We start from the raw sequence: 17,844 nt of genomic DNA on the forward strand, positions 1-17,844 counted from the left end.
GCTTGACCCTTGCGCAAACTTCCCATCCTCGCGCCTACATCAACGGTCAAAAGACTTTTGTTCGCTCTTCAACATACCCTCTCCCTTGATCTACGAACAAGACTACCCATCTTTACCAATACCAATATCCGAATAGCAGTAACAATGTCCGCCGTTCGTTCTGCCCTCCGCCTCTCTCGCTTCGCTCCCCGCGTCGCTCCCCGTCTCGTTGTTCGCAGCCAGGTTGCCCGCCCCTTCTCGGTCTCTGCGACCGCTTTCAAGAGCGATGTTGTTCGTGAGAAGGAGATTCCTGTCTCCGTCTACGCCCCTGATGCTAAGGGCACTGGTCAATCGGATCATTTCTCGATTCCTGTTCGCGAGCACGACTCTCGCCCCCCCACCGAGACACCCACCCCTGAGCCTGAGAATGACAACGTCGTTCCTCTTACCCGCAAGACCTACGATTCCATGCCTCCTATGATGCAGAAGCTCTCTGTCATGGGAAAAACCATTGTTGTTACTGGGTAAGTTTTTCTCTTTGCAATTGAGCTTCTTATCATTGCACAATTGAACTTGATCGCTGATGTCAATTCCTAGTGGCGCTCGTGGTTTGGGCAACTACATGGCGCGTGCCTGCGCTGAGGCTGGTGCCAAAGCTCTTGTCATTTTTGACGCCAACCAGGAGTTGGGAGATGAAGCTGCTGCAGAGCTGCACCAGAAGACTGGCTTGCCCGTTACCTTCTTTAAGGTAGATGTTCGTGACGGTGCCGCCATTAACGCTGCGGTCGATTCCGTTGTTGAGCTCTACGGTGCTCCTGATGTTCTTGTCAACTCTGCCGGTATCGCCGAGTACGTCATTCCCCACATCGTGGTGTGCATAAAATGCACAACATTCCCCATTTCGCTTAGCAGCCCCACTAACATACGTCTTTGTGCAGCTCCAACATCAAGGCCGAGACCTACGACCCCGCCATGTTCCGTCGCCTCATCGACATCAATCTGACGGGTTCCTTCCTGATGTCCCAGTCTGTTGGTCGTGCCATGATGAAGGCTGGCAAGCCTGGCTCCATCATCCTGGTCGCCTCCATGTCTGGTAGCATCGTCAACTATCCCCAGGAGCAGTCTTGCTACAACGCCTCCAAGGCTGGCGTTATCCAATTCGGCAAGTCTCTTGCTGCTGAGTGGGCCAAGTACAACATCCGCGTCAACTGTATCTCCCCCGGATACATGGACACTGCCCTCAACCGTGTCCCTGCCCTTGATGCCCAGAAGAAGATCTGGAAGTCGCTCACTCCCCAGGACCGTCTTGGTAATGTCGACGACCTCAACGGTCTCTGCGTTTTCCTGGCTAGTGACGCCTCCAGCTTCATGACTGGTTCTAACGTCATCATTGACGGAGGTTACACTTGCTACTAAGCTTGTGCATGAGCTTGTCAGTCCAGTACCATTTCTGGGATGACATCGCACGAATATGGCAAGTTTCCAGCTTCCAGTCTACAAAGCCATCGTTGGTGGATTTCGTAGCCAGCTATGGCCGACGTTATGCTGCCTTGTGATGAAGAGGCCTCACTAATCCACACTCCCGGTATATCTGGCTCGGGCAGACTTGGTACCAGTGGATTTAGTACTATCGCCTCAAATATTGGTCGCGCCGTCTCGCGACTTCGTGCCGATTTCCTTGTGTTATTTTCATTCTTTGCGTCGAGTGCACAAACTTGGGACTATACCCCCCAGCACCAAGGGTCTTACGGCACCTAATCACTCTGGCTTTTACTATCATCGACGGTACTTTTAAGCAAGCAAGGCAGTTATAGGAGTCTCAAAAACGGGGATGTCGTTTGGAACGAATCAAGAATCGGGGATTCGGACTTGAACAGTGTTCCTTTCTGGTTTTTGGCTTTGCCGTGGCTTTGGCAACGTCCACAAAAGGATAGAGAAAGACCAGGCTTGGACTCTGGGTTTCCCGGTAGATACAGACAGATCGCAGGATAGAATTCAGGACATGTTCTTATTGTCACTTCATGCGCTTGAAGTTATACCCAATCTCTTATTGCGAGACTGATTGCTCTGTGATTGTTGTTAACTGCATTATTCTGCGGAGCAGTACCACACACCACCACTATCTAGATACTCCCGCAAATCCATGCCAGACAAGTGTGTATTGGCTATTCCCAGTTAATTAAGAGCTTTCGAAGCCTTCAAACCAGAAAATCGAAATGATGGGTGGCTTGGGCCAACCTGGTCTCCATGATTGACGACGACGATCCCTTCTGGAAATCACGATCCAGTCAGTGGGGGGGGGGGGGGGGGGGGGGGGGTTGTTCCGCCCCGTTCGGCCCGGGCCTTTTCAGTTTCCCTGGCGCATCAATCATACGCGTGCCCGCCCGAGGGTCAATTATGGCGACGAGGTAGTAGTATATAAGACGAACCTTAAAAAGTCTTGAGGGAGGGGACTTTGTATCTCATCGTCAATTGGCTTACCGGTAGGACGGAAGGTGAAGATGAGCCCAACCTTGCGTGTCTTTCAGCCAGTAGTCCTCACCAGGCCGGGCCATACTTGCCACATCGTTCATTCACTACTAGTGAACACAGACAGGCTTTGAAGAGTTGCGTACAAACGGGTTACTTCTTTCCATCACACATTCTGTTACTTAGGTTATTTTTTTACTTTGATTTAGCTAGTCTACACCGCAGCGAATACCACGAGGAGCAAACATTTTTGGTTTGCCAGATGTGTGCCATCCATCCTGTCCGTCTCAACCCGTTGATTATCCACATAATTCCCAAGTAAGCCCCCCGGTCCCATATGGTCCGTACCGCCCAAGGATTTCTTACACAGCTCTTCAACGTTATAGGGCCCTGCAGCCGTTGACGTTTTGAAGGCCGGAAAGGAAATCAGCATACATCTACTAGATGGCATAAGGATACTAGAAAGAGAAAAAAAAAAGCAAATAAGGTTATCCCGCCTGCTAATCCCACAATCGCAAAGGTTTAAGGCCGCCATCTCCAACGCCTGGGTATTTGCCGGCCCAATAAAAAAGCAAAAACGGTAGTCTCTCGTATCAGTGTGCTACAAGTCTCTCTCTGACTCGGCTAGGCGAATTAGGGACACGATGTAGGGCGCCTGTGCAAATGTTAGTTAGTTTATTCGAGTGGTGAAAATAGAAGGAACATACCAGAATCTTATTCTCGCTCATGATTTCGTACAGGCGGGGGAGAAGAGTCCGGAAGAGACGCTCATTCCAACCGCCGGCCTCGCCTCCAAGCTCGTGCAGTTTGAGAAGGTCTTCCTGAGCAGGCGTCTTGACTACGTTGCGGGCGATGTTGCGGAGGATAAGCACCGCGCTAAGAGGAATTCCGGCAGCCTGAGGACCAGCAGCAGGGTTTTGCTCGTCGTGGATAGCGGGTGTCTCTTCGTACTGGAAGACCATGGTGTCGCCGGGCCGAGATCCCGGAGCAGCCTTGTTCTGATTGATAGCGATACCATTGAAGATCTGGCAGCAGTGAGTCTGAAGGTGATGGCTGATCTCGGCACGCTTTATCTTAGTCGGCTTCGGGTACTTGGTGCAGTCGGCCCATTGGCACCTGAGCTCCTCCTCGCTGTTGTCGAATGTACCTGCTTCATTACGAGTCCACTTGAGGTGGGCGGAGACAACGTGGTTCCACATAGTCTGCTTCGTTCCGAAGAAGTGCCCACACTTTTCGTTAGGTCGACCGGACGCCGCGTCCCAGAGACAGCGAAGGAAGACTTTGCCGTCAAGGCCTACGGGCTGGGCCCTGCAGCGGATGCCATGTATAATAAACTTTTGTTGCATCTCACCTGGAGCGCCCGAGCCATGCCAAACCTCGGCCTTGGATCCCTTATACACAGAGCAGCTGTTTCTTATGAAATCCGCGGGGGTAATGAGCGGCTGGCCTGCCTTCTGGAGGGCGACCTTGAAAGCATTCTGGTAAGCCTGCCAAGCTGCGATCTGTGTCACGAACGAGTCCTTGTCCTCTTCGAAGAAACACTTGACCCACTGATTGCATCGCTCAGGCTCCTCCAGCTTGAGGAGGTCTTGTAGCAGGTCTTCAGGCATGGCAGCGGGGTCATCCGACTGAGGCGTCTTGGCCGTGGGCCGCAAGGATGTCTCATGTTGGTAACGTCTGGCATTATGAGAGAGAAGACGGGTCAGGTGTTGTACCAAGTGCTCGCAGTTGAGCGACTTGACGAGATTATCGACATTGCTGACCACTGCAGTGTACTGGTAAAGGAAGTCAAGACACGCGTCCATGAGCTCGTCGTCGTTAAGCAGCATCAGTTCGCTAATCTTAACCAGAACTGCAGAGGGGACCTTATCCAACTTGTTGGTAGCCTCGAGGTTCATCGAAATACGTCCCAGGGCGCGGAGAGATGTAAGGATAACGCCACGATCATCAGAGTCTCGTAACTGCCACATTAGGACCTTGTACAACGGGTCGCGAGAGTCAATCTCCATGTAGGGAGTAAGAGACTCGGCAATGTCGAGCATCGCATGCTTCAACTCAACCACCCACTCATGTTTGGGGAGGCTCAGAACGATACAGATCAGGTCCTTGATTGGCAAGAAGTCGGCCAGGTGTGCAGCGTTCTCCCGGAGCAGAGACATGTTTCTCAGCGTCAAGGCAGCTTCATTGATAAGGACCATCTTATCAGCAAGATCCGCTGGAACGATCAGTTCGTTAATATGCTTGGTCTGAAGGCCGTCGATGCGCTCCAGGATATCGTCAGTGCCTTCGTTGCCGTCGAGCGTGTCAATATTATCAGCAGCCACGTGGGAGATCCAAGATATCTTCCACTTGATATCGTAAAAGTAGCTGCCGACTTCCAATACCTTTTCAACCAGGCCTTCACTAAGTCCAGGGAATCCCTCGAACTTGAACTTATCGTGGCGTTCATAAGATATCTTGACTAAGTGGTACAGAGCAAACTGCTGCTCTTCAAAGATGTTGGAGCGCAAGGCCATGAGACAGCGAATATAGATGTTTGGACCCTCAAACCCAACTGAAAAAGTTAACATACGACCAAGCATGGCTTTGTGGATTTCTTCTTACCTCCGGGATGGGGTCCTATGCGACGCGGCGGCTCGAGAAGTGAACGAGCCACTTGTCGGCGTCGGGCAAATTCCGTCGGGTTGTTACTAGGGGTTTCGATAGGGCGCATAGGCAGTGCCTGTTGCTGTTGTGGCTGCTGCAGAGAGCGCGGAATATACATATCGATCGCTGTTGACGTATTCTCTCCATTGGTTGGGTTGAAACTGCTACTAGGGCCTCTGGGAGCAGGGCGTGGTTGGTGAGGAAGCGGAACCGGAGTATGCTGAACTTGTTGGGGAGGAGGATGATGGGCACCAGTCTGGTTTGCGGACGTGGGCGTACCGGTGTGACTCGGCTGCTGACCAGATGGGTGGCGGGTAGGCCGTGACGGACCGGTGTCCGGCTGGAAGATGACTCTCTGGGGTGGGGCCTCTCGTAGACCTCTAGAAGCTCTGACACTGGATGGAGGGGGGGCATCTGGGGTCGGACGCTCTCTTGAAGGAGTGGCATCATCCCCAGAAGCTGCCGCAGAATCACCAACCGCACCACTCTCACGTTTGCCTCGGAAGTTCTCTCTGGTACGCGTCAAAAGTCCTCCGCCCTTGGCTGACACGTCCTCCAATATGTCCTTTGGTGGAGGCTCCTTGCCGTGAAAGAACTTTATCTCGTACGCAGCAAGATTCTTGTAGTATTTTTCCTTCAGAGAAAATGCAGTTGAGGCCACATTGGAGGAATGAATGCCGAGCTGCTCAGCCATCCGGCGCCACGCCAGCTTCTCATCGGATACCTTGTCATAGCCGCCATTCTCAACAATGTGATTGTAAGTTTTGTACAGATCGAGATAGACTGGTCCAACCTTAGGTTCAGCTTCGAGAGTTGTACCGCGCTCTTGGTGATATGCCTTCAACTTATTCATGAACTCTTCGTACTCTGGTGTCCTGTCGATGGCGTGAAGCTCGACCTCGCCCTCGGGTTCCTTTGACGGCGCCATGTTGGGTTTGGGTTTTGCAACCTGTTCAAAAGCCCTTAGCATTGATTGTGAAGCCAAAGGTAACAATTACCGACCGGCTATTGGGAAATGTTGATGCTTTGTACAAAGGCCGAGTTCGCAGTTAGGCTCTCAGTGAGCCGTACGGTGTCAGGTAGGCTTGTCGCGAACGCGGTTGGATCGTATATCGGAGGTTCAATCACAGGAATTGACTGTATATTTATGTTGGGGTAGAAAGCCAAAGAATTGGCGGCACACGAAACGGGGAGGTTCTGGTGTGCTGTTGCGCAGGTTCAAAGCCCTTTGCGATCGGAGGTGATGCGCCGGAGACAATCAACCAACCGTGTTTTGCGTCGCGACAGACGGACGTTGAAAATTCCCCTGTCGCTCCTGCGCCTATCTTCACGTGATTCAGAGCTCTCCTTGATAAGGTAAGAGCTGCTGGAAGATACACTTGGCCGAAAGTGGACTAGTTACATCTGGGTTGTACCTTTCCCCCACAAGGTGATTGCCCGCTGGAGAATGACCCCTGCTTACCCATTGCTGCCAGGGTTCTTCCTCCAGTTGAGCATGGGAAATTGTATCGACCATCTATCTGCCTTTACAACTTCCTCCTCACGCTGTGGGCTGCGCCTTTTCTTCAAATAGACCCCAGAGCCGGAATAATAATCTGATCAGCTTCACTTGTTCATTCACCAACTTTGCTGCACAAACTCACCTATTAACTTTCAAGTCACAGAAACAGTTCAATTGGTCCTCACACAATCGGTATGAAGCTAATCGGCTCTTTTGAGCAGATTTCCACTTCGTCAACTACTTCTTTTCCATCGACCTGGAAACCCGATCGCCTTTTTGATCAGAATGCCGTCCAACTCTCTGGATTGTTGGACATTTAGCTTACACCGTGCTCTTGTACGCAAGAAAAATCTCCGAAGACTTGAGCGGTCTCTGCTTTCAGACAAGAAAGGTTGTGACTTAATCCTCAAGAGAGAGATACTGCTGTCTGGGCATGCCGTATTGACCAGCTACACTGCTCGAGAAAAAGACAATGTCCTTATCGTGCCAACACAGACAGCTTCTATAGTGAGACGAAAGCATTGGTAGGGAAAATGTTCTGTCTGACGTCCAATTAGAAATTGAACTTCGGAAGCTTGAATGGAGAGTCTCGGCCGAAGACGAGGTATTTTTTGTATGTTGATGATGATACCCATCTTGTCATCATCAAATGGGAAGAGGTAGTTGGTGTTACCATGCCTTTGGGTATTGCGGGCAAGCTAACTTCAGTATAGAAAGAAAATGAGATAGCGATACATCTTTGGTTCAAAGTGGGTTCGGACTATATCCAAGTTATTCAGGTTTTTGAGGAACTTGGTTACAAGATACGGATAGCAAACCCACAGCAGCGGCAGGCCCGGTCTCAACTATCGTCGGCAAGCCATTTTTCGACATCACCTGCTCCCCAGCCATTTCCCTCTGCCTATAGTCAAACATCTTCTTTACACGGAGACTTCGCGTCTACTGACCGGCAAATACATTCTCGACAAGGCAGTCGGGTATCAATGCCGCAAATGACGTATATTAGTGACAGGCTACCTTCGACTTTCAGTCAAAGTACTGGGCATCATCGCGTGCCCTCCCATGCCCAGACATCTTTTCGAGGTACACAAAGGCCACGGAAAGCGTTTTCGGGATCTCTTGAAACTAGAAGCGCAGTCGACTCTTACACATTTGATAAAACCGTTTCTGAACAACCTACTCGGTCCACTCCGCATCAACATTTCATACAACAGCAAATATCCCCCGCATCTTTGCCTTTTACTCGACAGAATTCTGGGTTCTTCTCTGGGGATTACCAAATCACCCAACGGCCTAACTCAGCTGCTGGGCCATTAGAAGAGCCCCCTCCCCCTCGCACCCTCCCATTCCGATCGGCATCCGCGAGGCAAGAGGCACTTCGATATAAGAATCAGGCTGATAAACATGTCCGTTCGAATGCAGGAGCCGATAAAATCGACATTGAAACCCCGCCGGTCAATAGTAAGCCACCTCGTATAGTCTTGCGCACCACGAAGAGACGACAAGATGATACAGCCGATAAACCAATTTCCAAGAGACAAAACCATGAGGTACCTGTGAAGCCCATCTCTACCACACCAATTCCGCCTCCAAGCCTACCATTCCACCGTGAAACGCAGGTGCTCCAGCGGAAGATATCGAATTCTTTTCTTCCGAACGATAACAAGAATGCAGAGAAAGAGAAGTCCCCCTTAACTGGCAATAGGGGCAGATTCGACCATATTAGGGAGGAGCCAGCTTTCGAATTCGGCACGAGCACAGCCCGCCGTGAAACTGCGGTCGTCGATCCAGACAGCCAAATCAGCACCTCCACTCATAACGATTGTGTCGAATCTACCTCGGACCGGCTGTTAGAATCTCTAGAGCATAGAGATCAACTTCTGGCAACGGAATGTACCTCAAAGTCCACACAAGCCACTTTGGTCGCAGAGGACGAGGCATATCCTTCACAGCCAGCCACGTCAGAAATTAGCCAGGGAAATGCATATGAAAAAAATCAACTGTATCCCGAACCTGGTGACGGAGATTTATTTGTGGCGAAGCTGATGCTGATGAGAGACGTGACGATTGCTAACGAGGAAAAATACCAACAATGGTGCAAATACCCCGAGGTTGAACAACAAAGACATTATGACCAGGTGTTTTTTGACATGTATCAGACAACCTATGACTTTTATCTGGCCGCTGTTAAAAGCTATGGACCGGCTGTGGGCGATATTCCTTTTGGGAAGTTGACCAGGATGTACAACTAGGCTAAAATAGGGTCTCGTTGGAGGCAAAACAGCAACGGGAATCTAAAGATTGAAGTGCGCACCATCTTGATTGTAACGATTGCAATGGGTGGTCACTTCGGCATAATGGGGAACAGACGGAGCACAGTTGACGGGCGTCATTGATAGTATAAAGTATATTTCCACTAAACGTACAAGAGCCCCCTTAACTCCGTCTCTTAGTCAAGTGCCAGCTCTCTGTCTTTCCTATGCCTCGTATATCCCTTGGCTTAAACCATCTGCCCAGTCAAGTTGAGCTCAAAGCTTTCAGAGCTTGCTCTCGAAGTGCAGTCTAGATCAACGCTCCCGGCTGGTTCACTTCCTGATGTGCTGCCGCTGTGTGGAGGAGGCGTGAAAATTCGTATTATCGTCTTGCCCTTAGAATTCTTGTAGCCTGCTAATCGCTTGGGTTTGAGGCAGAAAACCCCGGATGCACTCTTTTCTAGCCTCATTTTTGGGCACGGGTTTTCAGAGGTATACACCGGAAGATTATGGCCGCCATACGTTGGCAAGGGCTCTCCAACGCTCAAGTTTGCTGGAGCCGTTGTTGTAATTTTGCTCTGAGTAGGCTCTGTCTCTGGGACCGGTGGCTCTCCGGAATTCTTGTCTTTGCGCTCGTCTTCCGAGGTCGCATAGGAAGGGGCGGAATCTGTTCGGTAGTTTCTCCCCGCTAACTTTGCATTTAATGCATCATCTACGGCGGGAAGATTGTCGACCTCGTCTTCCAGGCCCTGTTCGGCGGAAGAGCCTTGGACGGACTTAATTTCAGACGGTTGTTGATTATCTTTTGTCTTTGGCTTAGTTGTATCTTTTTGTCGGGATTCACGGCATTCAGTCTTGCGATGCTTGGTAACTGGGCCAAATTCGATGTAGGATTCGGGGGCAGAGTCATCGATGGGGCAACCACGCTTGCGCAGCATTGGGGCCCATTGATGGCTTACCGAGGTAGACGGGGTTTCGGGCAAAGCAGATTCTGCCTGGATGGATTTTTTGTTGGATTCCATTGCGACGGACTGCGTAGACTGTATGTTTTGGCGCTTAATAAGCTGTGATCGCGGTGTGTATGAGTCTGACCAAGGTGTTGGGTTGAAGCAAGACGCTTTTTGAAGTTACAGGATTTGATTTCACAGATTCAGTGTTTTGCCCGAGTTGATTTGGAACTGGAAGAGAGACTGTGAATCACTCATGAATGTCTATTGAAATTGGTACTCAACGGAGATAGTATCACCGGGGAGGGTTATGGGTGTCGGAGATGGACTTTAACTTCAAGGAATAGATGGCCCAAACCAATAAAGGTTCTCGATTCTGCCACAGTACATCGATATGTAAGCTCGTGAGCAGTTTGAAGTTTTAGCATTGGCTAATGTTTGGGCGTAAGGAGATGGACTTTGCTGGTCTCGAATTTGAGAATCACATTTTCACGCTCGCCATCCAACTCCAACATCGTGCGCAGGCGTGTCCCGAAAAAGCTGAAAAGTAGCATATATCTTGGGCAGAAATTAAAGATTTCTATTCTGTTGGTACAACACCGCCGCTTTCTCATCTCTCATGATCTTATCTCGCCTCATGCTTCTCTCATGTTACACCTTCACTGAACACCAAAACTTCAACATCACACCCGACACATCATACCTTCAAACGCCATTGCTCTCCTCCAAATGTCTCTGTCTCAAAATCCGAAAATCTTTTTTAGTGCTCAAGCCTTGCTCTCCTTCGCAGCATTCTGGCCGGCACCCTCCACCTTCTCGTCAGGTGAGAAGGTCAGACTCACACTGTTCACGCAGTGCCTCTCGTCCGTAGGCGTATCGTAGCCCTCGCCCTTGAAGACGTGTCCCAAGTGACCGCCACAGTTGGAGCAGACGATCTCGGTGCGAAGCATACCAAGCGTCCTGTCCTCGTGGCGAACGACGGCACCCGGGATGGAATCAAAGTAGGCCGGCCATCCACAGCCGGACTTAAACTTGTGGTTCGCCTTGTAGAGGGGAGCCTCGCAGCCCGCGCAGGCGTAGACGCCTTCGGACGGGTAGTGCTTGTCATACTTGCCGGTGTGGGGGGGTTCAGTGCCCTTCTCACGAAGGATGCGGAATTGGTCTGTGATGTTTGTCAGCGTCATCATCACACATGCTCAACTTCCATTCGCCACTGGAAGTAAAACCAAGTAGAATGGTGAAGGTTCAGTCGCCATCGAATCTCAAATCACAATGAAAATCCAAAAAGCGATGAAAAGGGACGACTGAAGTAAACAGCAACGTACCCTTGTTCAGAACAGCCCGCCACTCATCGTCGGATCGCTTGTCGGGATAAGACATCTTGTCTTGTGAGGACGAGGAAGACCCAAACAGAGCTCCGAAGAATGGGATCGTTGGCATAGAAGCACGCAGCGGACGTGTGACTAGTGGGTGTTGCGCTGGGAAAGCAGCAAACTTTGGTGCGCGGACGCGTGTGAGGTTTGAAAAGGTGTAAAGGACGGTAGAGATGAAAGGTGAGAATCGCATTGGTAGCTGTTCCCTCGCTCTCACTGAATAATGATACTGTTCACCGGTGTTTAGTATTCGGTGAGGCCAACGACGGTTTGAGATTGATAACCGATAGTAGACGGATGAATTGGGTGGGGTCTGTGAGGCTTTAATATGTGAAGTTGTCCCCGTCTGAAGTTGTTCCAGTGAGGGGGCAGTGACAAATCGGACCGCTGAGACAGGATATTTACAGGGCCCGTGGCCACCTCGGAGGGCGTGAGGGTGGTGTTGCGTCAACGATTTTGGCGGGGGTTGGCCCCGCCACAGTACCCTGTGACGCCACAGTATGGAATCAATGCTCAGATTCCATCATGATTCCACAGCGACCAAGGTTATCCGAGGAAACACCGCTATGTGAATCTCACTAAGCATTCTCATCACTTCGCCCCTTGATCTTACCAATACGACTACATAGTAGAGACAGGATCTTGAATGATTTGATTTTCTTGCGGATTTGAATGCTTTTCAGGTATCTGTTTCCACCAATGAGCTCGCCTCTACTGCCTAAGATAGCTTCAGAAGACAACATCTCCAACCGTTCGTACGCCTCGCCCATGCAATCGCTCAACCACCTTCCCGTTGTCTTTCACTGAACGCCACTCCACACTCCCCAGATCACAACCCCAAACATCACTTTTGATTCACTCATAAGGTCTTAGAAAGCGTCTAGAAGTTATCCTTGCCGGCAAACTTCTCGTTCTGAACAACCTCAACCCAGTAGTTGTCAGGGTCCAGGAGGAAGGCAACATTTTTCATGCGGCCATCGGTGAGACGCTTCTTCCAGTTGCACTTCAAGTCCTCGAATCGCGCGCAAGCCGCGTCGATATCATCGACAGTGACGCCTGCCATGAACGTTAGCTTTTACTCCGCGCAATCTTGCTCTTTCTAATGCGACTTACAGATGTGACCAAAACCCTGTGGCTGGTCGTTGCCGTTGTGGTAGCTGAAGGTCTCGTCCTTCTCTGTGCCGTGGTTCCAGGTGAGTTCGAGGATACCCTCGCGCTGCGCCTGGCTCTCGCCCTCCTTGAGGCCGCCGTAGGCCAAGAAGAAGAGCGTGAAGTCGCTGGCCTCGTTCTTGCGGATGAGTGACATGCCCAGAACTTCCTGGTAGAACTTGAGCGACTTTTCGGGGTCCTTGACGCGGAGCATGGTGTGGTTCTGTCGGCCGTTAGCTTTTCCCGGTTGTTTGAATCAGGCCCAGAAAGCCGTACCATTCTGTAGGTGGCAACGTCAGTCTCCTTGATGCTCTCCGTCTCCTCAATCGGTTTCTGGCCGATAATTTCAACCCAGTAGTTGTCGGGGTCAAGGACAAACGCGATGTGACGCATCTTTCCATCCGACAGCTTCTTCTTGAAGCTGTAGCCCGCATCCTCGAGACGCTGGCACGCAGCTTGGATGTTGTCGACGCTGATGCACGTGTGACCGAAACCGCGGTGGGGCTCGGTGTTGCCGTTGTTGATCTTGTACTCGGGATCGTTTTCAGTGCCGTAGTTGTGCGTCAACTCAATGATGCCCTCACGATCAAAAGTGCTGTTACCCGCGGACGCAGCCTTGGGCGAGTCGTAGGCCAGGAAGTACAGGTCAAACTTGGCCTCGGGCTGCTTGATCTGCTTGATAACACTCATACCAAGCGTCTCGTAGAACTTGACTTCATAAGCAAGTTAGCATGACAGATGAAGAATGGCATGGAAACATGAATACATACCTGAGGCCTTGGGGTCCTTCACTCGAATCCTGAGACTTTGTGAGCATCATGAAGTGCAAGGCTTTAATTAGAGTGCATACATCGAGTGATTGAACTTGTAGTTCTTCACATCCGTGGTGGCTGCCATGGTCGCGAACTGACTGATTCGTCCTGGGCGCGACATAAAGTGTCAATACAAATGTTGGACCTCGGCATAGCTTCAATAAGGTCGGTGTGAGCTTCTTACCAGCGGGTTTGGCGATGATGTTGTTCTGAATAAGCTTAATTCTCTGCAGAGCTCGGAGAGAGTTCATAGAAGCTAGTTGATGTGGTGCAGTTTGTGAGATGCAGCTGGCAACAAGTTCGGGGATCGAAGCTTCAAAGATGGGGCTTTTTCGGAGATAAAAAAGTACATGACGAACTTCCTACAAGCTCCAGTGCCTCATCGCTTCTATTTTGTCAGCACGGCAACAGCTCATACCCCGCCGTAGTAGGTCTGCTCATTTCTCATGCGGTAACTCGGCCCTCCAACTGCCCCTCTTCCTTAACCCCCCACTGACGTCAATGTGAAGCCAATGGAATTGCTTGGGGCCTGACAAGGGCCACAGCACTGTGCCCCCGGCAGAAGATGCCGACATTATGTATACCATGTGGCTGATGCCATAATCTCAAACATCTAGTGTATTTGTTGACTTTTAAAGTCTTTTCAAACTACCAAATCAAACTGCTTTCAATAACATATTCTCTCAGATCATGCGCCTTCCAAGTACTGTTTTCAGTCGCTCCTTTTAAACTCAGTTACCAACCGCTATCTCAATCGCTGTTCCAATCACTGTCCAATCCCTATTCAGTCCTGGCGGCCACCAACGTACATGATCCACCACTTAGATGTAGTACATAGTATCTCGCAAGTTCACGTGTACCTGGTTTGCGGTGTTTATGGCCACATTGGCCGGGTTATTACCACCTGTGGCAGTAGACGCCGTGTCGGACACATCGAAGAGGTCTGGGCGATGCACGCGGGCCCTTTCGCAGACAATATCTGCGTAATATGCCGGCGGACAGATGCTGACGGCCTTGGTAGCACGCCCGAACAGGTAGCAGAGATCATGGGTGAGCTTCTCAAGCTGATCGGCAGCTTTGGCGCCAACACCGTACTTGTCTCGGAAGATTTCGTCCATTAGTACGGTGTAGTGTGCAGGGCGGGCAGTTCCCTTGAGCGCTGTGTGGGCGGTTAGGAAAAAGTCCCAGTAGCGAGCCTGAGTGACGCCGCGGTCAACAACCGTGCCGTTTTTGATGTTGCGCGACTTCTGATCCATGTTTTGGTCCGACGTAGGGTAGAAGCGCGTTTGATGGCGCTTGACAGACACGATGATGGAAATCTTGGGGCGTTGGTTGGCTGGGTAAAGTTGAGAGCATGCCTTCCGAATCATGGGCAGCTCAGCGGTGAGTACCTGGGTAAACTGTCCCTCTGAGACGCCATCACGATAAATGACGATGAATTTTGGTAGCTTGCCCGTGTTTCGGTTGCGCCAGAGCACTAATCGGGATTTGAAGTGCTCAACCAATTCCTCGCCCAACATCTCCTGACGGCTTCCCTGTTCCCACGCAATAGCAGGCCACTGTCCCAAATCTTTGTCAACGCTGGATACGAGGCCTACCAGACTCGGCGCGGCATTCTTGTCGTTAGGCATGTTCGTGGGATGGGTAACATCGTAGCCAACGACCATGGTCTCTCCGGACTGGATAATATCGAGCGAATCTTTGACCATGTGGTTGACGCCTCCATTCTTCAAGTTCCACTTGAGGCCAATGTTGGCGAATGTCTGTAGATTGTTCTTGACGAATGTACGCTCTACAGAGCAGATGGTGTGGAAGCCGAAAACCGTATCAGCAAGAGTCTTGACGGCGCCATAGAGAGATGTATCCTGCTTTGGCAGGATTACAAGGAGGAAAAAGTTCTTGGTGATACCGCGGGTGCGCTCGAGGTAATCTTTGATACCTTGGAAGGCCCGCCCAATGTCCTCGGTGTGGCTGCCGCGCTGCACCCTGATCTCGTGAGGGGTGTTCGGTATCTGCGGATCGATCGCCACACCGCTGGTGTTGAGAAACTCTACAAATTGCTGCACGGAATTGCCAACTTCTGCGGTCGTGATCTTGGGTTGATAGTCGGCAGATCCCTCGATGATACGCACCCAGTTCCAAGATGTAATTTTTGGACCCGCCTTTGCAACCTTCACACCGCTCATGTTCCAAGAGCCGCCGCGTGTCTGTAGAGTTCTGGCATTTCCGTAAGTGACAGAAGGTGACAGTAGCTCACGGCCATTCACAGTCAGGAGCTTTTTGTCAACTGCGAGGCCGAATTTGTCTAGGATGGGCTCGTCGAAGCCCAGAGCCGTCGCGCTGTCCACGGTGAGGGACATTGCATTGGCGAACGGCGAACGACAAGCAAAATCGAGCATCCGGGTTGTCTCGTCGCCAGTAAGTTTGGAGCGAACGGCTTGGCCTGCAATGATGGTGCAGCGTTCAGCAGGGTAGAACGTAGGCTTGGCACTAGTGCCGAGGTTGACTAGAGGCATGGTCTTGTCTGGGACCTCGCCATACTTCCACTGCCAGTATTGTTCAACAGTGTAAACGCCAGGTTTCATGTTCCCCATCACAGTTGTCTGTCCCTCAGCAGGCTGCATTCTGAAACTGACTTCCCGAGGACCGCCGAACTGGAAATTCGGAGCGAAAGACACATCAGTGCCCATTGGGGGTCGCGAGATGTCGTGCACACAGGCAAGACTGTGTATCGACTTTTTGCCAACTATTTTGTTGCCCTTTGAGTCTTTGAACTCGACAGTGACACGAGTCCTAGCAAGGAACTTGGACAAGGTGCGAAGGTTTCCTCGAGCCCCGGCTACAGCGCCTGGATTGCCCGTACCGAAGACGTTGACGCGAAACCATCGACAGAGCTCGCTGACTTTCACGGGAAACTTGAAGACGCCGTGGGTAACGTTGACATTCAGTAGAACTCTGCCAGTACCGGGCCTGACACTCTGAAAATAGCCGCGAATGGCCGCAAGAGGGTCTTGCTCACCAAGCTGCTCCATGGCGGCTCCGTTACCCCATGGGAAGAATCGGCCCTTGCCAATAGCAGTCACCTGATTGTTCAGCCGTGGGGTAAAGCCAAGGACGACACCAAGCGCATCCACTGATGTTGCAAATCGGGGGAAGTGCTCTTCGTCAGGGTCACTCGTATCGATCATAGTCTGGAGGTATTGTGCCATAGCCTCTAAGGGGGCCTCAGTCTCACCAACGATCTTGACATTATAGATGTCTTCCCGAGTGGAGTTCTCCTGTTTGAACTTGACAATGATGGGGTTTTTATCGAGTTTCAGTCTGTTGAGCGAGACAAGCTGAGACTTGAACTCGGTAGCGAGAATCGCATTGGGTTCGAGCTTCTCGAGCTCCTTGAGAGCCTCTTCCAGGATGATTTTCAACTTGCGAGCAGGAATAGAAGCAGGAGCGCTGCCGCCGCCGACGCCAGAACCTCCCTGGGCACTATTTTTGGCTTTTCCTTTGCCCTTGGGATCCTTCTCGGGACGGTCCTCCTTCTCACCCTTACGAACTTCGAGGTTGTAGCGGAAGATGACCTTAGGCTTGACGGTCAACCGGAAATAGTTGGCCCAGAGAATGACTGGCTTTCCCTTGGTCCCATAAGCAGGACGACGAGGCATCAGAGCGGCGATGCTAGCTTCGGTAAGCTTCATGCTACTCATCTTCTTGACTAGGGCCATGTCTTTGGACTGGTGGCCCTTGATGATCCTGTCCTCTAGCTGAGTAATGGCATTATCGGGGGTAGGAATAGTGGAGTTTTGTCTAAAAGATGTTAGATGACTCTAGGCATTAGAATAGAGAAGATATACTTGCCCGTAGAACGTGTGAGCTTCACCTGCAAATGGCGGAGGTCGACTACCACCGCGGCCTCCTCTAAAGTCACCACGGCCGCGGTCAAAACCACATCTGCCTCCACGCCCACCTGGGGCTCCTCTAAAGCCACCGCCGCGGCTCTGTCCTCCGTGGGTGGAACCATCACCTTCACCACCAGGGGGTTGGAAGCCGCCACGACCGCCACGACCGCCGCGTCCGCCCCGGCCACCATCGCCCCGACCGTGGTCCACACCTCGACCTCGGCCCCGGCCCCGGCCCCGGCCTCCTCTTTCGGAATCCGCCATCTCGGTATTGAAAGCTCAACAAGAAGATTTGTCAACCCAGAGAAGGTTGGAGTGTTGTCTGGGAGGGAATTTGAGCGTGATTGAATGACAGAAAAAGGAAAAAACTCCAGTCCTATGGGGAGGCTATATGACCACCTTTCCGCCAACGGAGAGCGAAGCTCAGATGTGAACAATCACCCGTGACCAACAGGACTCCAATGCTTGATTGGCGTAAACTGTTTCCAACGATGCAGCAAACGAAAAATGTAAGGTGGGTGACGTTATGCAGGAGGCCGGCAAGACTGTTTTAATAGGAGGCTTGCAACCAATTTGGCGGCAAAGAGTTCAAACGATACCAAGTGTACCAGTACATGCGGGCCCCAAGCTTGAGTTTTATACAATCCGCATACCCCTGTCTACTAGAGTTAAGGCAGGGATAAGTGCAAGAGGGATTGGAGCATAAAGTTCAAAACCACTCACGGTGACCTGCACTTAAGCAAGGGTGTTCCGGGAGGTGTTGTCAATGAGGGAAGAATGCTGTGGGCGAGAACCGGCACAGAACGCTCAGAATGGGAAAAGT

The 17,844-nt window shown here is 51.2% G+C and overlaps 5 protein-coding genes across 5 annotated transcripts; 1 reads left to right on the forward strand and 4 right to left on the reverse strand.

Moving 5' to 3' along the window:
- Positions 1-144: 144 nt before the first annotated feature.
- On the forward strand, positions 145-1,395 carry CTRU02_204506 (bacilysin biosynthesis oxidoreductase bacc; the record flags this gene model as incomplete). Its single annotated transcript, XM_036720978.2, has 3 exons — positions 145-503; positions 577-828; positions 918-1,395. 3 exons carry the CDS (start codon positions 145-147, stop codon positions 1,393-1,395), a joined length of 1,089 nt encoding a protein of 362 aa, XP_036586962.2.
- A 1,654-nt stretch (positions 1,396-3,049) lies between these two features.
- CTRU02_204507 (rsc complex subunit rsc9) lies at positions 3,050-5,030 on the reverse strand (the record flags this gene model as incomplete). The annotated part of the gene is made up of 2 exons (XM_036720979.1): positions 3,050-3,103; positions 3,156-5,030. The coding sequence occupies 2 exons, from the start codon at positions 5,028-5,030 to the stop codon at positions 3,050-3,052; spliced, it is 1,929 nt and encodes a 642-aa protein (XP_036586963.1).
- Positions 5,031-10,561: 5,531 nt separating this feature from the next.
- Positions 10,562-11,360, reverse strand: CTRU02_204508 (methionine-r-sulfoxide reductase; the record flags this gene model as incomplete). Its single annotated transcript, XM_036720980.1, has 2 exons — positions 10,562-10,956; positions 11,120-11,360. 2 exons carry the CDS (start codon positions 11,358-11,360, stop codon positions 10,562-10,564), a joined length of 636 nt encoding a protein of 211 aa, XP_036586964.1.
- A 687-nt stretch (positions 11,361-12,047) lies between these two features.
- CTRU02_204509 (lactoylglutathione lyase) lies at positions 12,048-13,379 on the reverse strand (the record flags this gene model as incomplete). Its single annotated transcript, XM_036720981.1, has 6 exons — positions 12,048-12,223; positions 12,281-12,539; positions 12,593-13,029; positions 13,087-13,115; positions 13,167-13,236; positions 13,313-13,379. The coding sequence occupies 6 exons, from the start codon at positions 13,377-13,379 to the stop codon at positions 12,048-12,050; spliced, it is 1,038 nt and encodes a 345-aa protein (XP_036586965.1).
- Positions 13,380-13,949: 570 nt separating this feature from the next.
- On the reverse strand, positions 13,950-17,285 carry CTRU02_204510 (RNA interference and gene silencing protein; the record flags this gene model as incomplete). Its single annotated transcript, XM_036720982.1, has 2 exons — positions 13,950-16,929; positions 16,981-17,285. 2 exons carry the CDS (start codon positions 17,283-17,285, stop codon positions 13,950-13,952), a joined length of 3,285 nt encoding a protein of 1,094 aa, XP_036586966.1.
- Positions 17,286-17,844: the final 559 nt, after the last annotated feature.

The sequence above is a fragment of the Colletotrichum truncatum genome (assembly GCF_014235925.2).
Source record: "Colletotrichum truncatum strain CMES1059 chromosome Unknown Contig_0002, whole genome shotgun sequence".
NCBI lineage: Eukaryota > Fungi > Ascomycota > Sordariomycetes > Glomerellales > Glomerellaceae > Colletotrichum > Colletotrichum truncatum.